Source organism: Camelus dromedarius, chromosome X (genome assembly GCF_036321535.1).
Source record: "Camelus dromedarius isolate mCamDro1 chromosome X, mCamDro1.pat, whole genome shotgun sequence".
Lineage (NCBI taxonomy): Eukaryota > Metazoa > Chordata > Mammalia > Artiodactyla > Camelidae > Camelus > Camelus dromedarius.
In genome coordinates, this window is record NC_087472.1 from 764,857 (window position 1) to 783,416 (window position 18,560).

The following is an 18,560-nucleotide window of genomic DNA, read 5'->3' on the forward strand; positions in this document are numbered from 1 at the left end:
ATCAAGCTGAAGGGTCACCTGCTCCTGGAAATTCTCGACGCACTGCCCTGGTGTCCCAGGGCTTTCATGGTCCCCCTTGGCAAGGAAGTAGAAGGCGCGGAGAAAATAGGACATTCACCAGAATTTCGTTTCTTCAGGGATGTTCACCTTTCCCGACACATCACCACACCCCAAACTTCTGGAGTGTTTTCAAGGTGAAACCCCAGGAAGAAGATGGGAGCTGGGCATCGATGAAGTTACCGAAAATCTCCAAGTTGTTACCAAATGCTTTCTCTCATCTCATGTTCTGGGACCACATCCAAGATTCCTGGGGGCCTTAAACCTGGCAGTCAGGGATTGAGTCGTTAGGTTTTGTAAACACTAAATAACATGTACGGAGTATATGTCAACAGCAACGCGACAGCCAGAAAAACAAGATGAGGGAGACCTGTTCTAGTCAGAAGGACAGAAAGATGTGAAAGGAAATGAAAAGTCCATAAATCAGACAAGAGCCAACCTTCTTCCTCTTTCCTTTCTTCCCCCGGTGTCTTCTGGACTCCAGAGAAGAATGTTTTTTAGGCAAAGGGACAGAAATGTTCCACTCCAGAGCAAAATGAGGGGAAACTGCTTTGACAGTTCTGCATCCTAGAACCATCTTTGCTGAACATGCTCTGACATGTGACTGTGAGGATACTAAGCTCTGTCACTGGGTTTCCACCCAGACCCTCCCAGTGAACTGCAGGACTAGCAGGAGCAGCCAGCTCAGAAACCTGCCTGGTAAAGGGTTAAGATATGGTACTAGGTCACCAAGCAGGTTGAAGGGCACAATCACACTTCCTCCTGTGGTTCTGTTTTCTTTCTTCTTTACTTTTAACTGATTTTTTTAAAAATTGAAGTATAGTCAGTTACAATATGTCAGTTTCTGATGTACAGCATAATTTTAACTGTTTTTTTTTAAAAAAAGTTTGTTTATTTGTTTTCGGGGAAGGTAATTAGGTTTATTTATTTTAATTTATTTTATTTTTATATGTACATTTATTTACTTATTTATTTACTCATTTATTTATTTATTTTAACTTTTTTTTTATTGAGTTATAGTCATTTTGCAATGTTGTGTCAGATTCCAGTGTAGAGCACAATTTTTCAGTTACACATGAACATACATATATTCATTGTCACATTTTTTTCGCTGTGAGCTACCACAAGATCTTGTATATATTTCCCTATTTATTTTTTAAATTATGTTTTTGATGGAAGGACTGGGGATTGAACCCAGGACCCCAGTGCATGCTAGGCCCATGCTCTACCACTGAGCTATACCCTCCCCCTACTTTCAACTGATCTTATTAATTCAAGTTCTTAAATTAAACAGTGTTCTTGAACCGTGAAAGGGAAGCCATGAAGAAGACACTTCTTTTTCTGGAAAATTAACTGCCTTGACTGCTTCAGAGGATTATAAATACAAGTTGAGAAAGCATCAGTGAAGCTCACTGTGCTTGTTCCATTTGGGGGACTCTAAGCACTTGATAACATTGTGCAATAATCGTACGTGCCCAGTCATGAACCAGAGCCTCCGGTTCGGCTTAGACCCCTCCCTCTCCCTCCATGTCTCCCTCTCGAGCTTCATCATCTGTCACTCCAACCTTCCTGGCAGTCACAAGTTCGTCCAGGTGGTACATTTCATCACAGTGCTTGGCCCATGAGACCGTTGTGAGCATTGTAAGAGCAGGGCCTGGGTAGCACTCATCTCTGTATCCCCCGCACACATCCCATTCGATAAAGGTCTTTTCACTGCAGCATTGAGTGCATTTATATTTAATGTAACTATTGACGCATTTGTATTGAAACCAAGCATCTCACTTTGCACTTTTGGTTGGCCCCGCCTCTTCTAGGTTTCCTCCTCTTTACTTTCTTGACTTCTTTTGGATTGTTCATCTTTTTGTAAACTTACTTAGAAATTTAATTAGATCCCCAGGAGGTTGGAAAGAAATAAGAGCTACTGTGCATTTCACCTGCTGTATGTGCGTGCGTGCGTGTGTGTGTGTTTGTGTGTGTTTGTGTGTGTGTGTGTATGTGCAATTTCATCACGTGTGTAGATTCATGTGACCACCACTGCAATCAGTATACTGAGCTGTTCCAGCACACGGGTTACTCTTGGTAACCCCTTACAGCCACTGCAGTCAGTCACATGGTCCACAGTAGTGCACTGTTCCCGATGCCGGAAGTATTTCAGGGACCAAGACAGGTGATGTTCCTGTTGTCACCCAGCCTATGGGCTAGATCGCCACAGGCTGAAGCGCCAGGAGAGCTAGAGGCCAGCTGGTGTTCGCTGGCTGTGTCTTTGTTCTGCGGTAACTTCAGCTGCCCCTCAGACTAGGTCCACTTGCGACTCTGCACCTCCGTTTACCTGTCAGAGGGAGCGGTCGGACACAATTGGAAGGCTTTTCACACCAGATCCAGGCCTCACTGTCCGTAGATTCTTAGCAACCAACGGCAGGTTGCCGACCCATCCTGTGCACATGCGAAGGAAATGATTTCATAGCTTTGAGATTTCACTAGTGCAGAGGGGGCAGGGGGCCAATTCTGCTGAAACAAAGGGACAGTGAGCACTCTTGCCAGAAAAGCAGTTCAAATCAGAGGTGTCTCTTTACAAGCCTCAGAGACACTCAGGATGTTTCTCAGCTCATGTCAGTGTCTTTTGACCGTGGATACAAGCCAGATGGGCTACTTCAGTTTTATGGGAGTGAATTCTGGAGGCTGAGAAGTGAAGCTTGCTCTAACCCAGCCAGGTTTATTTTCTTGTGCAAATGGAATTGAGTGCAGGAATAAAGTGCTCAAACTTCTAACCTTTGTCCCTTGTAGTCTTCAGCCTTGAAAGCCTGTTTTATTAACCGACTGAAGCGCCTAACTTCCAGCTGAGAGACTGCTTCTATCTGGCTCACTGTCCCAGCCCCAGTCCCAGCACATAAATGCGTGGCGAGTCCATCCGGGTGATGAGGTTTGTTATGAGCCCATACAGCTAGTCATGTTTTTGAAGAGGAGTGCTTAGTGAGCAGCCGTCCTGGGCCAGGCACCAGGGAATGAAGCAGAGATCGAGGCAGACGAGGACTCCGCTGACACGAGAAAGAAAAGCCCTAGGTACTGAAAGTGGTGCATAGGGCACTAAGACAGGGTGAGAGGTGGAGAGGGACTGTACGGTTGATTAGTGGTGGAGAGGGACTGTAGGGTCGGCCACCTTCGTGTGGATGATCAGTGGTCTCTCTGAGGAGGTGACAGTTATCTCAGTGACAGGAAGCTGAGATCTGAATGACAGCTGTGCAGATATCTGGTGAAAGAAGGAACAAGTAGGGCAAAGGCCCCGAGATGGAAATGAGATACATGTTCAGGAAAAGCAAAAAGAACAAGAGAAAAAAAAAAGAACAAGCAAGTACAGTCAACAGAACTTGCAAGGATCACTCTCCAAATACCAAAGAGTTGGGTTTAGAAAATGGATAGATGGCCATACTGTTTCCTGAGGTCCTGGAAGGCTGCAAGAGGAGTAGGTTTGAGGCATGTGCAGTGAGGAGCTTGGTTTGGGGCACGTTAAGTTTGAGAGACCTCTTAGATGTGTAAAAGTAGAGATGCCAGATTGTTGGTTACATGGATCTGAAGTTCCCGGGAAAGATCTGGGCTGGAAACATAATTGTGTAAATCAGCATCAAATGGATGGTAATTAAGAGAAATCATACCAGATGAAGGCACGCAGGGAGAGTGGGTAGTTCAATATGGGAGGACAGCCCAGAATAGTGTGTGTGAATGTGTGCGTGTGTACACGTCACATTTCTGATGAGAGAAGGTCCGTGAGTTTCATCGTGTTCTCTAAGGGGTTCACAACCATGAACGGTTAGGAGTTCACAGTAGTTCTGAGATAGACGTCTTCCATTTGTTTTTGATGATACACCTGCTTAGAGATGTTTCATGAAACTGCCTTTGATCTCTGTCTACCCTGAGGCTCCAGGTAGATTTTGTGTCCACACTGCCTCTTGACTTCTACCCTCTTGACATGCCTGATCAACTTCTTCCTTTCCCCTCATCCTTGGCGAGTTACCTTTACAAAGGGGGCTGCCTCTGTGCATCACAATCTGTAGAGATGCTTGTTACAAATGCACATTCCTGGGCCCCAAGCCAGGCCTGCTGAATGAGGCTTACTGGAGGTGAGGCCCAGAAATGCACACTTTCAGCAGCTTCGTGGGTCTTCTATTCATCGCCCACCCCTACACTGTTCCTTGCTGTGCTTCAGGCTCACAGACCACTTCTCCAGTGTCTAATGTGTTGTTCTGACTGTCCAGTGAATTCTTCATTTCACATATGCTATTTTTACCTCCACAAGTTCCATTTTGTTCTGTATAGATCTTCCATTTCTCTCTTCACCATGTACACGTTTTTCTGTAGATGTCCGACATTATAATGACTGTTTAAAGAAATATTCTCTGCTTCTTATGTCACCTCTGTCATTTTTAGGTCTCTGTCTATGGACTGATTTTTCTCCTGATTATGAGCCACATTTTCCCACTTCTCTGCATTTCTAGTAATTTGGGGGGGCATGCTTTACATCAGAAATATTATATTGTTGAGTGGCTGGATTTTGTTGTCTTCCTTTAAGAGTGTTGAATTTTGCTTTGGCAAGCAGTTCAAGACCTTGAAGTTCAGCGTGACCACTACAGGGCTTCTTAAAGCTTTCTGAAAGCTAGTTTGGCCTACTCCTAACTAAGGTGTGGCCTTTCTGTAGTCTCTGCTGAATGGTCCAGGTTTCTCCACTGTAGGCGGTCAGAACTCAAACATCTCCCAGCCCCGTGTGCGCTCTGTTGCTTACTCAGTGTGTGTGTGTCCAGTGGTTGTTTCTGGATTTGCCTCACGGGGCTTCACCCCACTCACATGCATGTTAGTGTTCAGCCAGAGTCTCAGCAGGAAATCCCTATGGAGATTTCTGGAGCCCTTTCTGTACAGAGCACCCCCCTCTTCAGTGCTTTTCCCTGCAGATTTCAACCACCTCAACCACTTAGAATTCTGATCTGTCTTCTCAGCTCTGCCAGATTGCTGTGTGGGCGGGGGTTCCTTCTAGACGTGTCTTCTCCCTGTGTCTTCTCATTGTCTTTCCTCGGTGTGTGTCTGTGTCTCCAAATTTTTCCTGTTGATCAGGGCACCAGTCACCTTGGATTAGGGCCCACTTTCATGACATCATTTTAACTTGGTAAAGACTCTGTCTCCAAATACAGTCACACTCTGAGGTCTTGAGGGTGAGGACTTCAGCATATGAATTTGGGGGCAGGGACAGAATTCAACCCATAACAGGGAAACTCAGATTCAAGTACTAAGGTGGTAGCACTTTCCTCAGCCTTTACACAGCGCTGCCTCACCCTCACAAGCACTTGGACCTTTGTTTAACCTGGTGGGTGACTATCAGGAAACCACCTGGCAGGTGTTTGTAAACTGTGGAATCGGCGCGTGCCTTTGCTCAGAAGGAGGAGATGCACTTATTCCTCTAACAATTCCATCCAAGTGAACAGGCCAAGGATCTAGACACATCTTCCTAGAGGAGTTCGGTTTGAGCCTCCTGCGTGTTCAAGAGACGAGCACAAACACTTTTCCACAAGGTTACAGGATGTTGCACGGTTTTGCTGCTGGAGGTGGTACTGCCGGGGTGGCAGTGCGTCACCCTGGTGGCTGTGGCAGGAAAGGCTGATGGGAAACCAATCTTCTTTTGATGGTCAGAGCTAGAGAAGCCCTCGGAGCCCATCCGTGTCGGGGGGGCAGGGGGAGCGCTTTCTTCTTATTATTTATCTGTTGAAGAGCCTTGGCCTTTGTCCAGAGAACTTCCCACCATCTGGCTTTGTTTCTCTGCCTAAGTTATCAACTGCGGATGCTGACTGCCAGGACCTCCTCATTCACTGGGGAGAGCAAATGGTGATGCTCTAATGCCATCCTTCATCTTCCTTCATCAGGCAGAATACCTTTATAAAAAGGTGTCTCCCTTCATATGCCCACTGGGACAGCTTAACTAGGAAAGGCAGGGTCAAATAATTAAGTGGTTTCCTGGCATCCTCTGAGGATGACAGATTCTTTTTTTCATTTTTAATATCACGATGAACTCATGGGTTTAAACATATTTGATGGATTTCGAGCCACTGTAATTATTATACTGATTCAAACTCAAATTCTCCTGTCTTCAGCCACTGGGAGCTGTTTCACTGGGAAGAGCTGTTGCACTGGCTGATTGCTTTCAAGAGTCTTTGTCACATGTCTCTCACTTCCAGAAGCCCAGAAGCCTGGTTCCACCTACTTAGCAAAGCGCTCCAAGAAGTACCTCCCCTTACACGGGCCTCTCAGCCATCACGTCCCCCTGGAGGAGGCCTTCCATGGATTCCCCTGCCATTCATTCAACAACATCCTAATATGCTGGACACCGTGCAGACACTGGGGAAGCGGAGATGAACCAGCCACAGGCCCGGCCACGCACAGTCTGGCGGGCAGCAGGGGAAGCGGGCAGATGGACACAGAGACGCAAGATGAGTGCTGTGACACTCTGGGAATCCACAGGCAGGGACTTCTTGGAGCGCTCTGCTAAGTAGGTGGAACCAGCCTTCTGAGCTCCGTTAGGGCCCGACTCTAACTCCCTTGTCCAGCTCCTTGTCCCCCCCAACACTGTTATTAAAGGCTAAGAAATCTGTTTCTGTGGAACTAAGAGGAGTTCACTTGAAACTTGTTTCAGCACCCAGTTTGACTTCCTCTTTCAGAATCATTTTTGGGAAGTACAACAACTTCCTGTTCACATTTCCCTGCCAGAGTGGCCTTGGGAAAGTTTGGGGTGCCCCAGGCTCCGCAGAGCGTATGAACATGCTGTTATTTCTCCCATCTGAAAAACAAGGTCTTAATCACACGGCTTTGTCCCTCTTCCAAGTGGCCACGTCTCTCCTCATGGCTTTATGCAGTCGCTAAAGGCAGAACCCAGCCCAGGCTCGCCTGCCTGGCACTGTTCTTCTTCCCTGTCCCAGCCCAGCATGGAGCCACCACCTCCCTCTTATTCTGAGCCGTGTTGCAGGTCATCAGTGACGAGTGGCCTTCCCATCTTCAGAGATTTGTCAGATTTCTCTGCTGCCTCAGATCTCATGCTCCCTGGGCAGGGAGGGCGCTGAGAACACTCCAAGAGGTGGCTTTTCCTTTGCCCCTGGCCTCCTGGGGAAAGCTGATGGGCTTATAAATGTGTCAGGTGTAGATGAAGCTAAAAAGATACGCAAGAATTCCCATCTAGTGGTCACCAAGCCTCCTAGTGGAACCCCGCACTTCCTGCTGTCACACAGGCCACTGGCCGGGAGAGCAAACCTCAGAGCTATAAATCTCTCTACTTGCATTCACCAACTGCACCATGGAGCACCTCTGATGGAAGAAAGCCCTGCGGCTGGCCCGGCAGCGGGGCCTCCTTGTCTGAGCGTCTGAACATAAGGAGAGAGGGACTCGAGGTGGGGCCTCCTTCCTCCTTTCTGCTTTGCAAGGAAATTTACAGAAACTGTTCTCAATTGCAAATACCGCTGTCCTGAGGCCTCATACCCAAGGCCTGATGGTCTTACTTCGGGACTTGGCTCTTTTCAAGATTCATGCAGCACTAAGGGAAGTTCCTTCCAATTGTTACTGTTTCTCAGCAGGGGACCGATAGCTTTTGGCCAGATAGTTCCTGCCACCCCCAACCCTTCAGCTTCTAGGACAAAGAAAACACATGTATTTTCAGGTGCCCCTAGGGCACCTCAAGTCCTTGCTGAGAAACACTGGCTTCCATCATTCCATCCCAATTCTCTGAACCTCAAAGTCATACATCAGATGGATGCGAAAACAGTTAACCTTTCCCAGAGGGGATAGTGTTGGAGATTAAATAGGTTATGGGACAGCACTTCAAAAACAGTGTCTCACATAGGAAGTGTAACCAGCCACATTACTTAATTGTCTCAGAAATCTACTTGTGTTTTACTCACCATTGGGGGCCTTATAGAAAAGACAGTCATATCGACCTCAGATAATGCTAATCTTCTCTCCTCTCCAAGGGATGTGATTTTTCTTTTGTGTTGAGCAATTCTCTACAGGGTAAATAACAATGTTGGGTGGCACTGACCACAGCAGGCACTTGTGATTAGCATCTGATTTTAATGTATGATATTGGCTTTGGGATTGAGACAATGGTAAGAAAGCTTCCTTCTTGTTCTTTTTTTGGTGGTGGTGGGGGTGTAATCAGGTTTTTGTTTCTTATTTTTTTATTAACAGAGGGACTGAGGATTGAACCCAGGACCTCGTGAATGCTAAGCACAGCCTCTACCACTGAGCTACACCCTCCCTCTTGCTCTTCATCGTTAAGATTTTTTTAAATTTTTGGATTACATGCCTTTGCGGCATCAATTGTGAGAATCGTATAATATTCGTCGACCTGTGGGGTGCATCCCCAAGCATGACCGATCCTTCAGCTCATCCAAGGAAGCCAACCTGCAGGGGATGCGCTCGGCCTTTCACGCAAAGCTGGCCGGGCTTGGGGTTTCACAGGGGTGGGCGTACTTCTTTTCTGCCCCTCGTCGCGAAAGGGGCTCTCGGCGGGGTCTGAGAAGCGCCCGCACCGCGCGCAGTAACGCTTGTTGGGCTGCCCCGCAGGCCTGGCGCCGGCGCTGGTTCGTGCTGCGGCGCGGCCGCATGAGCGGCGACCCCGACGTGCTGGAGTACTACCGCCACCGGCGCTCCGGCCGCCCGCTGCGCGCCATCGACCTGCGCGAGTGCGCCGTGCGCGCGCCCGCCGGCCCGGGCTGCGTGCGCAAGGAGTTCCGCGACCGCTTCGTGTTCGTGGTCCAGACCGCCGCTCGGGCGTTCTACCTGGTGGCCAAGACGGAGGAGGAAATGCAGCTGTGGGTGCGGAGCATCAGCCAGGTCTGCAACCTCGGCCACGTGGAGGACCGTGCAGGTGAGAACGAGGCTTGGGCGAATTTATTTTATTTTATTTATTTTTTGGTTTTTGTTTGTTTTTTGTTTGAAGGGGGGGTACTGAGGTTTGTTTGTTTGTTTGTTTGTTTGTACTTACTTTAATGGAGGCCCTGGAGATTGAACCCAGGACCTCATGCATGCATGCTAAGAACGCACTCTACCATGGAGCTACACCCTCCCCCTGGGCTAATTCATATCAGACCTGTTCCCACCGAGTATCATGCCAGGCTTCAGATCTGAGCGTGACAGGGGACTTCGACGGCTTCAAAGACACCTGCTCTCACCACCACAGACAATGCATACACTGAAAGTAAAACATGGCAGAGGATATCCTGGAGGGCTCCGATTTTTCTAGAAATATGAAATATCGCCACCTTTAAAAAATTCTTGGAAGTCCAGTTTTTCTGTTGCCTGTTGGATTGTTCAGTAGTAGAGGGGAGATAGACAGAACTCGGCTACTTATCATACGCAGGGAAGAATTCCTTGTATCTCCAAATAGCTCAAGGTCTCTGCGATGAAAATTAGCCCCAAGTTTGCTCTGAGCCATTTGTGGGAGCAGATGACCCACAAGGCTCTTTTTTTCTCTTTCTCTCTCTTACAACCCCACGCCCACCCCCACACGCCACCGCCGCGCGCGCGCGCGCGGGGACACACACACACACACACACACACACACACACACACACACACACACACACACTGTCGTTTCTATGTAATATACTCAGCATAAAACACTTAGGGGTATGATTAACTCACCTTCACGGACTTTGTTGCTGAGCCCCTGGCACCGTGCTCTGACCCTCAAACAATGAAACTTTGAATCTGGTTACTTTTAGCCTCTTCGTCCAGCAGACAGAACCTCACCCCTATGTCCCACATTGCTGAATGCTTCTTATCTGCTGCGGAAGTATCCGCATCCTGACGCTAGGTGGCGACGAAGAGCCAGTGTTGCATCTCCCTCTAGGGTGTGCCCCCTGCCCACAAAGTCCTTTTCTTCTCACAAACCAGGGAAGTTTAGTAAGTGAAGCTACTCAGTCACACTGAGGAGCTTTGAGAGCCCTCAAATAAAGGGAAATGGAATGATGGCAAGTGCTTTATTCTTACTACAGCAGATACCGCTTGCTCGCAAGGTTGCAATGAATCCAACACCATGCAAACAAAGCAGAGCCCCCTGACCAAGTCCTCCAGCCCCAACTAGATACAAATTTAGGTGTCATGTGTGTCCTCGGTCAAGTTCTTCATCTGGGAGTCATCCTAAAACATAGGTATGTAATATGTTTCCCAATATCCAGAGAGGAACAGAAATGAGTAAGGCGCCAGGCAGAAAACAGAAAGCTGTGGCATGAAGTTGCAGGAAGCTACAAACCCCCCATGACCTCTTTCATTCCCTGGAGCCCGCCTTAGTTTTTCGGAGGATGTGGGTGCTGAGTCCTCTTCAGCTGAGAACCACGCCTGCAGAGCTTTCTTGTGGCTTTTCACAGATACATTTGGTTCTGTCTCCAGCAACCATAGGTCGTCAGCACATTGTGGCCAGGAGCTCAGTTAGCGGATGAGCGCGTCTTATCCTCAGACCAGGAAACTTGGAGCAGGTGGGGAACTTGCCCAGCTGGATAGGCGAGCCTTGCCTTGCACCCAGGCAGTTCTGGGCCACTCAGGAATCCTGGATTCCTGCCCACTTGGTTCCAAAGGGACATAAAATTGTGGCTTTTCATTGGGAGATTCTGAACATGGCCTTCACAGCACTTTCTTTCTTTCATTCCTTTCCCTCGTACATCGTTAGCAGTCAGTCATGAACACTGCTCTCTGTGTGGTAGTTGGCCTTTGTCCTCCAGGCAGGGCAGGGTCGTAGTCTCTCTGTACTGGCAGAGGTATAACAGTTCTGGGCACACAGTAGGTGCAAAAAGAAGTATTCTCTATAGACATAAGCAGATGTATATATCTATGTGGGCATATATGCACAATGCACGTGTAGGTTTATGTATAGGTATTTGTTGTGCATAAATACATATCCAGATATGTGTATATATCTGTGTGTGTTTGTTGAGTGAATAAACAGTGATGCTGGGCTGGGGCTTTAAAGAAGCTGTGTGTGGACTATCCAACTTCAGAGTTTCAGGCCAAGAATGCTTGGCTTTTGGGGGGATGTTTTTGGTTTTTGTTTTTTGTTTTTTTACTCTTAATTGATTCAACACTTCACTCTGGGAACACTGGCCCTCTTTCCCAGACATTGTTTATAGCTTGGGGAAATGGGCTCCTCCATCAGTACAAACACCAGCTGCTATTCGCATTTTCTGTTGGGCCTCTTAGATGCTGTTTGAGAAATCGTGTTTGAGCCAATATGAACCGTTCAACTGGGAAATGATTTGTCCTGCAGATTCCATGGAGAGCCTCTCTCGCACAGCCTCCTCTGTGCAGCCATCCCCCGCCAGCGCCCTTCACACAAGAGATGACCCAAGCTCTAGTACTGTAGCCACTGAGGAGACCGGAAGTGAGTCAGAGTTTCTCTTCCTTCCTGATTATCTGATTCTGTCCAACTGTGAGACTGGAAGACTGCGCCATGCCAGGTACGCTTCTCTCTTTACAGAACGCACCCAGCTTCCTTGTGCTGCCCTCGTCACCGAGATGCGCTCAGCATCCCTGACTAAGTCCGTCCGTGCAGCAGGAGCACCTTCTAGTCAACCACTAGAAAGGCTGAAGCATGTAGGGTACCCAGCGAAGTGACTCAGGGATTTTAGCGTTGTGGCTTTCAGTTCTAACCTTGCATTTTCATCTGTATCTGACACTTACAGGGTGAAAAATATAAACCAACTCTTTTTCCCTCTGCATCGAGGGGTTGGTGTCAGCGAGGGTTGTAGAAGGAATGCGGCTCTTACAAGTTAAAGAAAGGGCTGGCTGTATTGGAGGAATGGGTTTTGTGGTGGGAAGATGTTTTCTTCCTCAGACTTCGACCCAGGGTCTATCAGTCATCTCTGTGTGCTTGTCTTCCCTCAGCCTACCCACCAGACGTGAGAGCTGGTCCAACTCCGACCGCTCCTTGGAGCAGATGTCATCTGATGACGTTTTCGTGGACAGCCTGCAGCCGCTGCCCCTCAGCAGTTTGATGTTCCGCTCACGCCAGGGCAGTGGCCCTCAGGCTGCTCTGGTCTGGACTAGAGACACCAATGGGCCACCCAGTGACCACTTTTCTTTACCATTGCTGGAAACTTCCTTAAAGGCCAGCATTCAGGTCGAAAAAAATCAAGGTTCCTTGCCCTATGGGGTAAAAGACCAAGACGTCCTGGCCCACACACCCCCTCCCCGGCCCCCTAAGCCAAGCCATCTCTCTGAACGGCGCCTGGATGAGCAGCTGGTGTGGAGTGGGCGCAGCAGCATCGAGAAACCAGAATGCACAATGGTCCCGAGAAGAATCTCTCTCTCTGGTCTAGATAACATGAGAACCTGGAAAGGTAAGTGTTGGATGCTCACATTCAGGTACAGAGAGAATCCCAGCTCCTCTTTACTCCTTGTGTTCTCGGAAGGACGTTGGCCAGTGTCCTTTGCTCAAGCCAGTCCTACCTCCCAGTGGGGTTAGGCCCTTGGTGGAAGCTTCCCGAATACTAACAACTCTCCCGCTCCCAGGGTGCCCCCACCCTGTACTCCTGTGACTCTGGCCAACGGAAGAGACAGTTGGGTCCCTGGAGATGCTGGAAGAAGTCCGAGCCCTGGTCCCTGAGCCATGTTCCTGCCCATGTGATGGGCTCCCTCTACTGCCCCCACCAACACCAAGCTCCTGGTGCTTGGAGCAGCTCAGGGACCTGCTTTTGCCTTTTTCTGTAAATCCATTGATTCTCATGGGGTTGCCTTGTCCTCTCTCTCTCTCTCCTCCCTCTCCATCCAAATATAATCACTCCTGCACTGCTACCTATAAGGCCATGTTTTAAAGGAATTATGGAAGTTTAAGGAATGCAAACTCATTTCAAATTGTATAAATCTCTCATTCTGACTGAGGCACTAAGTCACTCTGACAAAAACTCCCCAGTATCCCTAGTAATGTGACCACTACACATGGAACTTCCTTCTGAAATGAGTGAGATGACATGTGTGAACAGTGCACAGAAAAGGAAAACTGAAAGAATAGGTGAGCAGATTTTGGAAAGTGAAATGAACAAAACCAGTAAAACAATAGCATATGAAAATGAGTTAAAAGCCTGAAATTGAAGAACAAAAAAATTTAAATGATTGAAACTTTCAAAACAGACATAAAACAATTAGGTTGTGTTGTTTTACACGAAGGGAAGCAAAGGCTAAAGCTGATCGAAGTGGAGGTTTTCACCAAGAAGCAAAGACCAGGACCGCAGTGGCGGACAGACGCCGAAAGGGCCAGGTCCGGGGAGGGAAGGCGGCAAACCGATCGCTCAGCCTTCCGCCTCCAGGTCCCGCGGGAATCGGCGGCCGAGCGGGCTCAGGGCTCATTACTGTCCTGGCGGGTCCCCAGTGACCCGGCACCCTTGTTGGCGAGGCCGTCTGTCCCTGAGGCTCCCCAGCACCCCCGTCATAAATCAAGTGACCTTGTGTGTGTGTGTGTGTGTGGAGGGGTGCATCTCAGCTCCGCCCTCTCCCCTGGGGACCCACCCAGCCTGCATCAGTGCCACTCTTTTTGAGGGGAGAGGGGTGTCTACCAAATGACTTGATGTGAAGGAACAGGACAAATTAAAGATCTTAAGGATATGTTTTGGTACAACTTATAGAAGAGGTGAAGGTAACCTAGACGTGCGTGCCTCGCCTTTGTGACCTTCAGGAAGATCACCCTCAGGGCTACCTCTCGTGGCCACGGTCTCTTAGGGTGTGCTTGTCAAAGAGACTCTGACACACCAGAGTTGGGGACCCCACCTTGTGCCAGTCAGTTCTTTGGTCACCCGGTTCTCTGGTGGCTTTCATCTGCTCATCCAGGTGACCAGTCTTAATGAAATCACCCGAGTGGGGGTGGCTTGGTCAGTGGCCACTTTGTGCAGTTGCCCGAGGCCCGGATGCGCCCTTTTCCCTGAATGCTTAGCTTCTTGATATCCTGAGGAATCTGGGATTCAGCCACCTTGTTGATTCTGAAGCTTCATCGGGTTCTCAGCACCTTCCTCCTTTCGTGAGATCGCTGAGGAGAACCTTTGCAGAGTTCTTCAAAGCCACCGATTAGGTGGCCCCCCAATCCTGGTGGTCGTTCTGGCACTTGCGAGCAGGCCTCGGGCATCGTGCTGGGTGCTGGGTGCATGGGGGGCATCCCGAGTGCTCTGGGTACGTGGTGAGGCCCTGCTTCTGCCCGAGCAGCGCGGAAGCAGGAAACCACGATGGCTCTCAGTGCAGAGTGTCTGGCCCGAGGTGACTTGACTTAGCAATTCAAAAACCTTTGCAGATGCAATCTTGGCACCCACTAGATTGCAGATTCAACTGTGAGGCTGCAAGTAACGGTGGCTAAGATTGACATTAAGTGATGGGTTGGGGGAGTGAGGTCTGCCAGGTTCAGTAACTGGAGGGCGGGCCTGCGCTCCTCAGGCAGCAGGTCCCGCTGTGCCGCCGAGACAGCTGGGCTCTGGGCCTGAGCCTTGTCCGGCAGTTCCCGTCAGTCTTCAGGCAGGTTGTGTGATTTCTCTGAGCCTCTGTTCCCTCCGTTATAAAAGTCTGAAAGATGTTTAATTTCTAGGTTTGTGGTGAAAATTAAGTGAAACCAATATACAGTATCCAGCAGACCGTAGATTCTTAATTTCCTTCTGTGTTACATCTTTCCTGTTCAATATTCTTATGCCTGAATAAGGAAAGTACTAATGGTCTATCTCATACCCAAATTTCTTACTTCCTCAAGCAATCTGGACTCCTGTATTCAGTACATTGATCTGATCTTTCCCTTGAGAAAATGTAATTGGGAAATGTTTGAAATCTTCATGCTGCTTTGAAGACTGCTCCCCCCGCCCTGTACCTGTCAAGAGCACCCAGATAGCTGCCACCAGGCCCCTGTAAGTGACGGTGCCTGGTTCACAGCGTAGTGCCATTGCACCACGCTTTCTGCACACACGCTTCTTTGTGTGAGTGCTGCCTGAGCCTTTGTGGTTTATACTAAGAACTGTAAATGTTTATGGCTGTAGAGTTTATATTAGAAATTACCTTTAAAAAAATCAAAATGAACTATCCTTAACTTTTAATTTCCCCACCCCTAGTCCCTTAAAGGGATTTAAAATAAACCTCTATTATAGAAAACTTCACACATTTACAAAAGTAGGGAATGGTGTGATGACCTCCTGTGTACCCTTTCCCTGCTTTAACAGTTACCAACAGATGACTGATCTTAGTTTATCTATACCCAACGATTATTTTGAAACATTTTTCATGCTATCACTTCATTCATAAATATTTTAGTATTTATAAAAGATAAAGACTGTTTTAGATTTTAGACTCTGTATCATCTCCATTCCCTGCAGTATCTGATTATAATGCTATACCTTTGAACTACAGTTTAACAAAAACATTTGAGGCAGGGTTATTTTGCTTTTCTTTCCTGGCTTAATTTGTTGCTTAATTATAAAAATGATATATCTATAGTGTTGATAAATATTCTAAGAGTTTTCAATTGCAAGTGATTATTTAATCAGCAACATCTTTAACAAAACACATTCCTCAGCTTATTTTGTTAAGTTTTTATTGTATAAGGAGTGAGTGAATACTTCCTTCCTGGAAAAAAACAAAATTGAACAATCAGAAATCCCTACTATATCCTTTTCAAAGCATAAATGAATCTGAACACATCCACTGCAATGCAGCTGGCTCGCCTTAGATCATGTCAGCACAGGTCTTTCTTTTTTTTTTTTTTTTAACCCCTTTATTATAGTATAATTCCTGTACAGTAAACTACACATATTTCAGATGTACAATTAGATGAATTTTGATAGATGTCTACATAAATGAAACCACCACCACAATCAAGATAGCTTACGTTTCCATCACTCCTGCAGCCACAGTGATCTTTAAAAATGTAAATCAGATAGTCAGTTCCTTGCTAAAAACCAGTCTATGGTTTTTAGTGCAATGATTTCTCTTTGCACTTAGAATAAAATCTAAATTTCTTACCGTAGCCTGCGAGGCCCAGTGGTCTCTGTCTTGCTCAGATCTTTTTTCTTTTATTTTTCTTCCAGTCTTTCTGAGGTGTAATTGACATGCAGCCCTGTGTGAGTTTCAGGGGTGCAGCATAATGATCTGACCTACGTACATCATGAAGTGATGACCACAATAAGTTGACTGCGCACCCATCATCTCAAGTAGATATAACATTAAAGAAATAGAAAAAGACACTTTTGCTTGTGATGAGAGCTCTTAGGATTTACTCCCTTAACAACTTTCATATGTAACCTGCAGCAGTGTTAGTTATACATCTGTCCTGCTGTACGTTACGTTCCTAGTACTTACTATCTTATAGCTGGCAGTCTGTGCTTTTGGACTGCCTTCATCCAATTCCCCAACCCCTCAGTGCCACACTTTTAATCGTTGTAGCTTTCTGTCTTGACACCAAGTAAGAGCCCACCTGTTCTTTAAGAGTGCCATGCCTATACCAGGCCAATTTTACAGTCAGCTAGTCAGGTTCCAGACATACATATACAAATATATAGGCGATTTGAGGAGGATTGCACTGTATCTATAGATCAACTTGTGAAGATTTGGCATACTTACAATACTGGGTTTTCCAATTCGTGAAGGGGAACTGTCCTTCTATTTATAGAGGTCATATTTTGTTTCTGTCTAGAATGTTTTACAGCTTTTAGTGAAGACTTGTGTATCTCCTTAATATATTCCCTTGTATTTGTTATTTTTCTGTTATTCTCAATGGTATTTTATTTTAAATAACTTCTTTGCTGTTGCATGAAATAAATTAGCTTTGTATTTTGATTTTGTATCTACCTTTTCTAAACTATACATTTATTTGCATTTCCTTTGTATACAATCATATCACATGCAAATACTAATAACTTTTTTTTATAACACATATCTTTCATTTACTTTTTCTTATGTCACTGCTTGGGCTAGGGAGTCTGGGACATCTTTGAACCGTAGTGATGAAAACAGGGATCCTTGTCTTACTCCTGATCTTGGATGGAAAGCTTCCAGCGTTTTGCCATTGTAATGTGGTTTGCAGTTGATTTTTGTAGATAACCGTTCATTAGATTAAAGACATTCTCTGATATTCTTATTTTGCTGTGTTATTTTTAAAAATCATGAATGGGTGTTCAATTTATTGAAGCATTTTATGATCATGTGATTTTATTAATGTGAAGAAGTTTATTGGCGAATTTTTTTAAGTATAGTTCATTTACAGTATTATATTAGTTTCAGGTATATAGCATAGTGATTCAGTATTTTTACAGATTATACTCCATTAAAAGTTATTACAAAATAATGGCTATAATTCCTTGTGCTGTATAATCTATCCTTGTTGCTTTTCGGTTTTATACACTGTAGTTTGTATCTCTTAATACCTTACCCTTATCTTACCTAACCACTAGTATGTTCTCTATGTCTGTGAGTCTGTTTCTGTTTTGCTATCATATGTTCATTTGTTGTATGTTTTAGATTCTACATATAGATGATAATTGTACAGTACTTGTCTTTCTCTGTCTGACTTATTTCACTAAGCATAATATTTTGCAAGTCCATCCATGTTGCTGCAAATAGCAGATTTTTTATGGCTGAGTAATATTCCATTATATATATAATATATAAGTATATTATATAGTAATATTCCACTATATATATATATAAAACTTCTTTACCCAGTCATCTGTTGATGGACACTTGGGTTGCTCTCATATCTTGGCTGTAACTAGTGCTGCTATGAACCTTGGAGTGAATGTGTCTTTTTGAATTAGTGTTTTCATTTTTTCCTTATGTACACTCAGGAGTGGAATTGCTGGATCACATGGTAGTTATATTTTTAGTTTTTTTAGGAACCTCCATACTATTTTCTATAGTGGCGCCAACCAATCTACTTTCCCACCAAAAGTGTAGGAGGGTTCTCCTTTCTCCACATCCTCGCCAACTTTTGTTATTTGTGGTCTTTTTGATGATGGCCATTCTGACAGGTGTGAGGTGATATCTCACCTCACATTTCTCTATAATTTGCATTTCTCTAATAATTAGCAGTGTTGAGCATCTTTTCATATGCCTGTTAGCCATCTGTGTGTCTTCTTTGGAAATGACTACTCAAGTCTTCTGCCCAGTTTTTGATTGGATTGTTTGTGGGGTTTTTTTTTAATATTGAGGCGTATGAGATGTTTGTATGTTTTGGATATTAACCCCTTGTCAGTCATATCATTTGCAAATATCTTCTCCCATTCTGTAGGTCGTCTTTTTGTTTTGTTGGTGGTTTCCTTTGCTGTGCAAAAGCTTTTAGGTTTATTTAGGTCCCATCTGTTTTGTTTTTTGTTTTTGTTTTTTGTTTTTTTTGCTTTTATTTGTTTTCCTTAGGAGACAGATCCAAGAAAGTATTGCTATGATTTATGTCATTGTTCTGCCTGTGTTCTCTTCTGGGAGTTTCATGGTTTCAGGTCTTGCAGTTAGGTCTTTAATCCATTTTGAGT

The 18,560-nt window shown here is 45.9% G+C and overlaps 1 protein-coding gene across 7 annotated transcripts in view; it reads left to right on the forward strand.

The window, feature by feature from the left end:
* GAB3 (GRB2 associated binding protein 3) overlaps nucleotides 1-18,560 on the forward strand; it is an 84,403-nt gene that overhangs the window by 23,259 nt on the left and 42,584 nt on the right. For 5 of the 7 annotated variants that reach the window (XR_010379348.1, XR_010379347.1, XR_010379349.1 and 2 more), the window contains exons 2-4: nucleotides 8,269-8,950; nucleotides 11,345-11,534; nucleotides 11,962-12,416. Coding sequence is in view for 3 of the 7 variants with exons in the window: in XM_064482763.1 (XP_064338833.1) it covers nucleotides 8,494-8,950; nucleotides 11,345-11,534; nucleotides 11,962-12,416 (1,102 nt within the window). In the remaining 4 variants the exon portion in view is untranslated. Of the gene's footprint in view, nucleotides 1-7,528; nucleotides 8,951-11,344; nucleotides 11,535-11,961; nucleotides 12,417-18,560 lie in introns of those variants that run through there. The other 2 variants (XM_064482764.1, XM_031446186.2) reach the window with 2 other exon arrangements.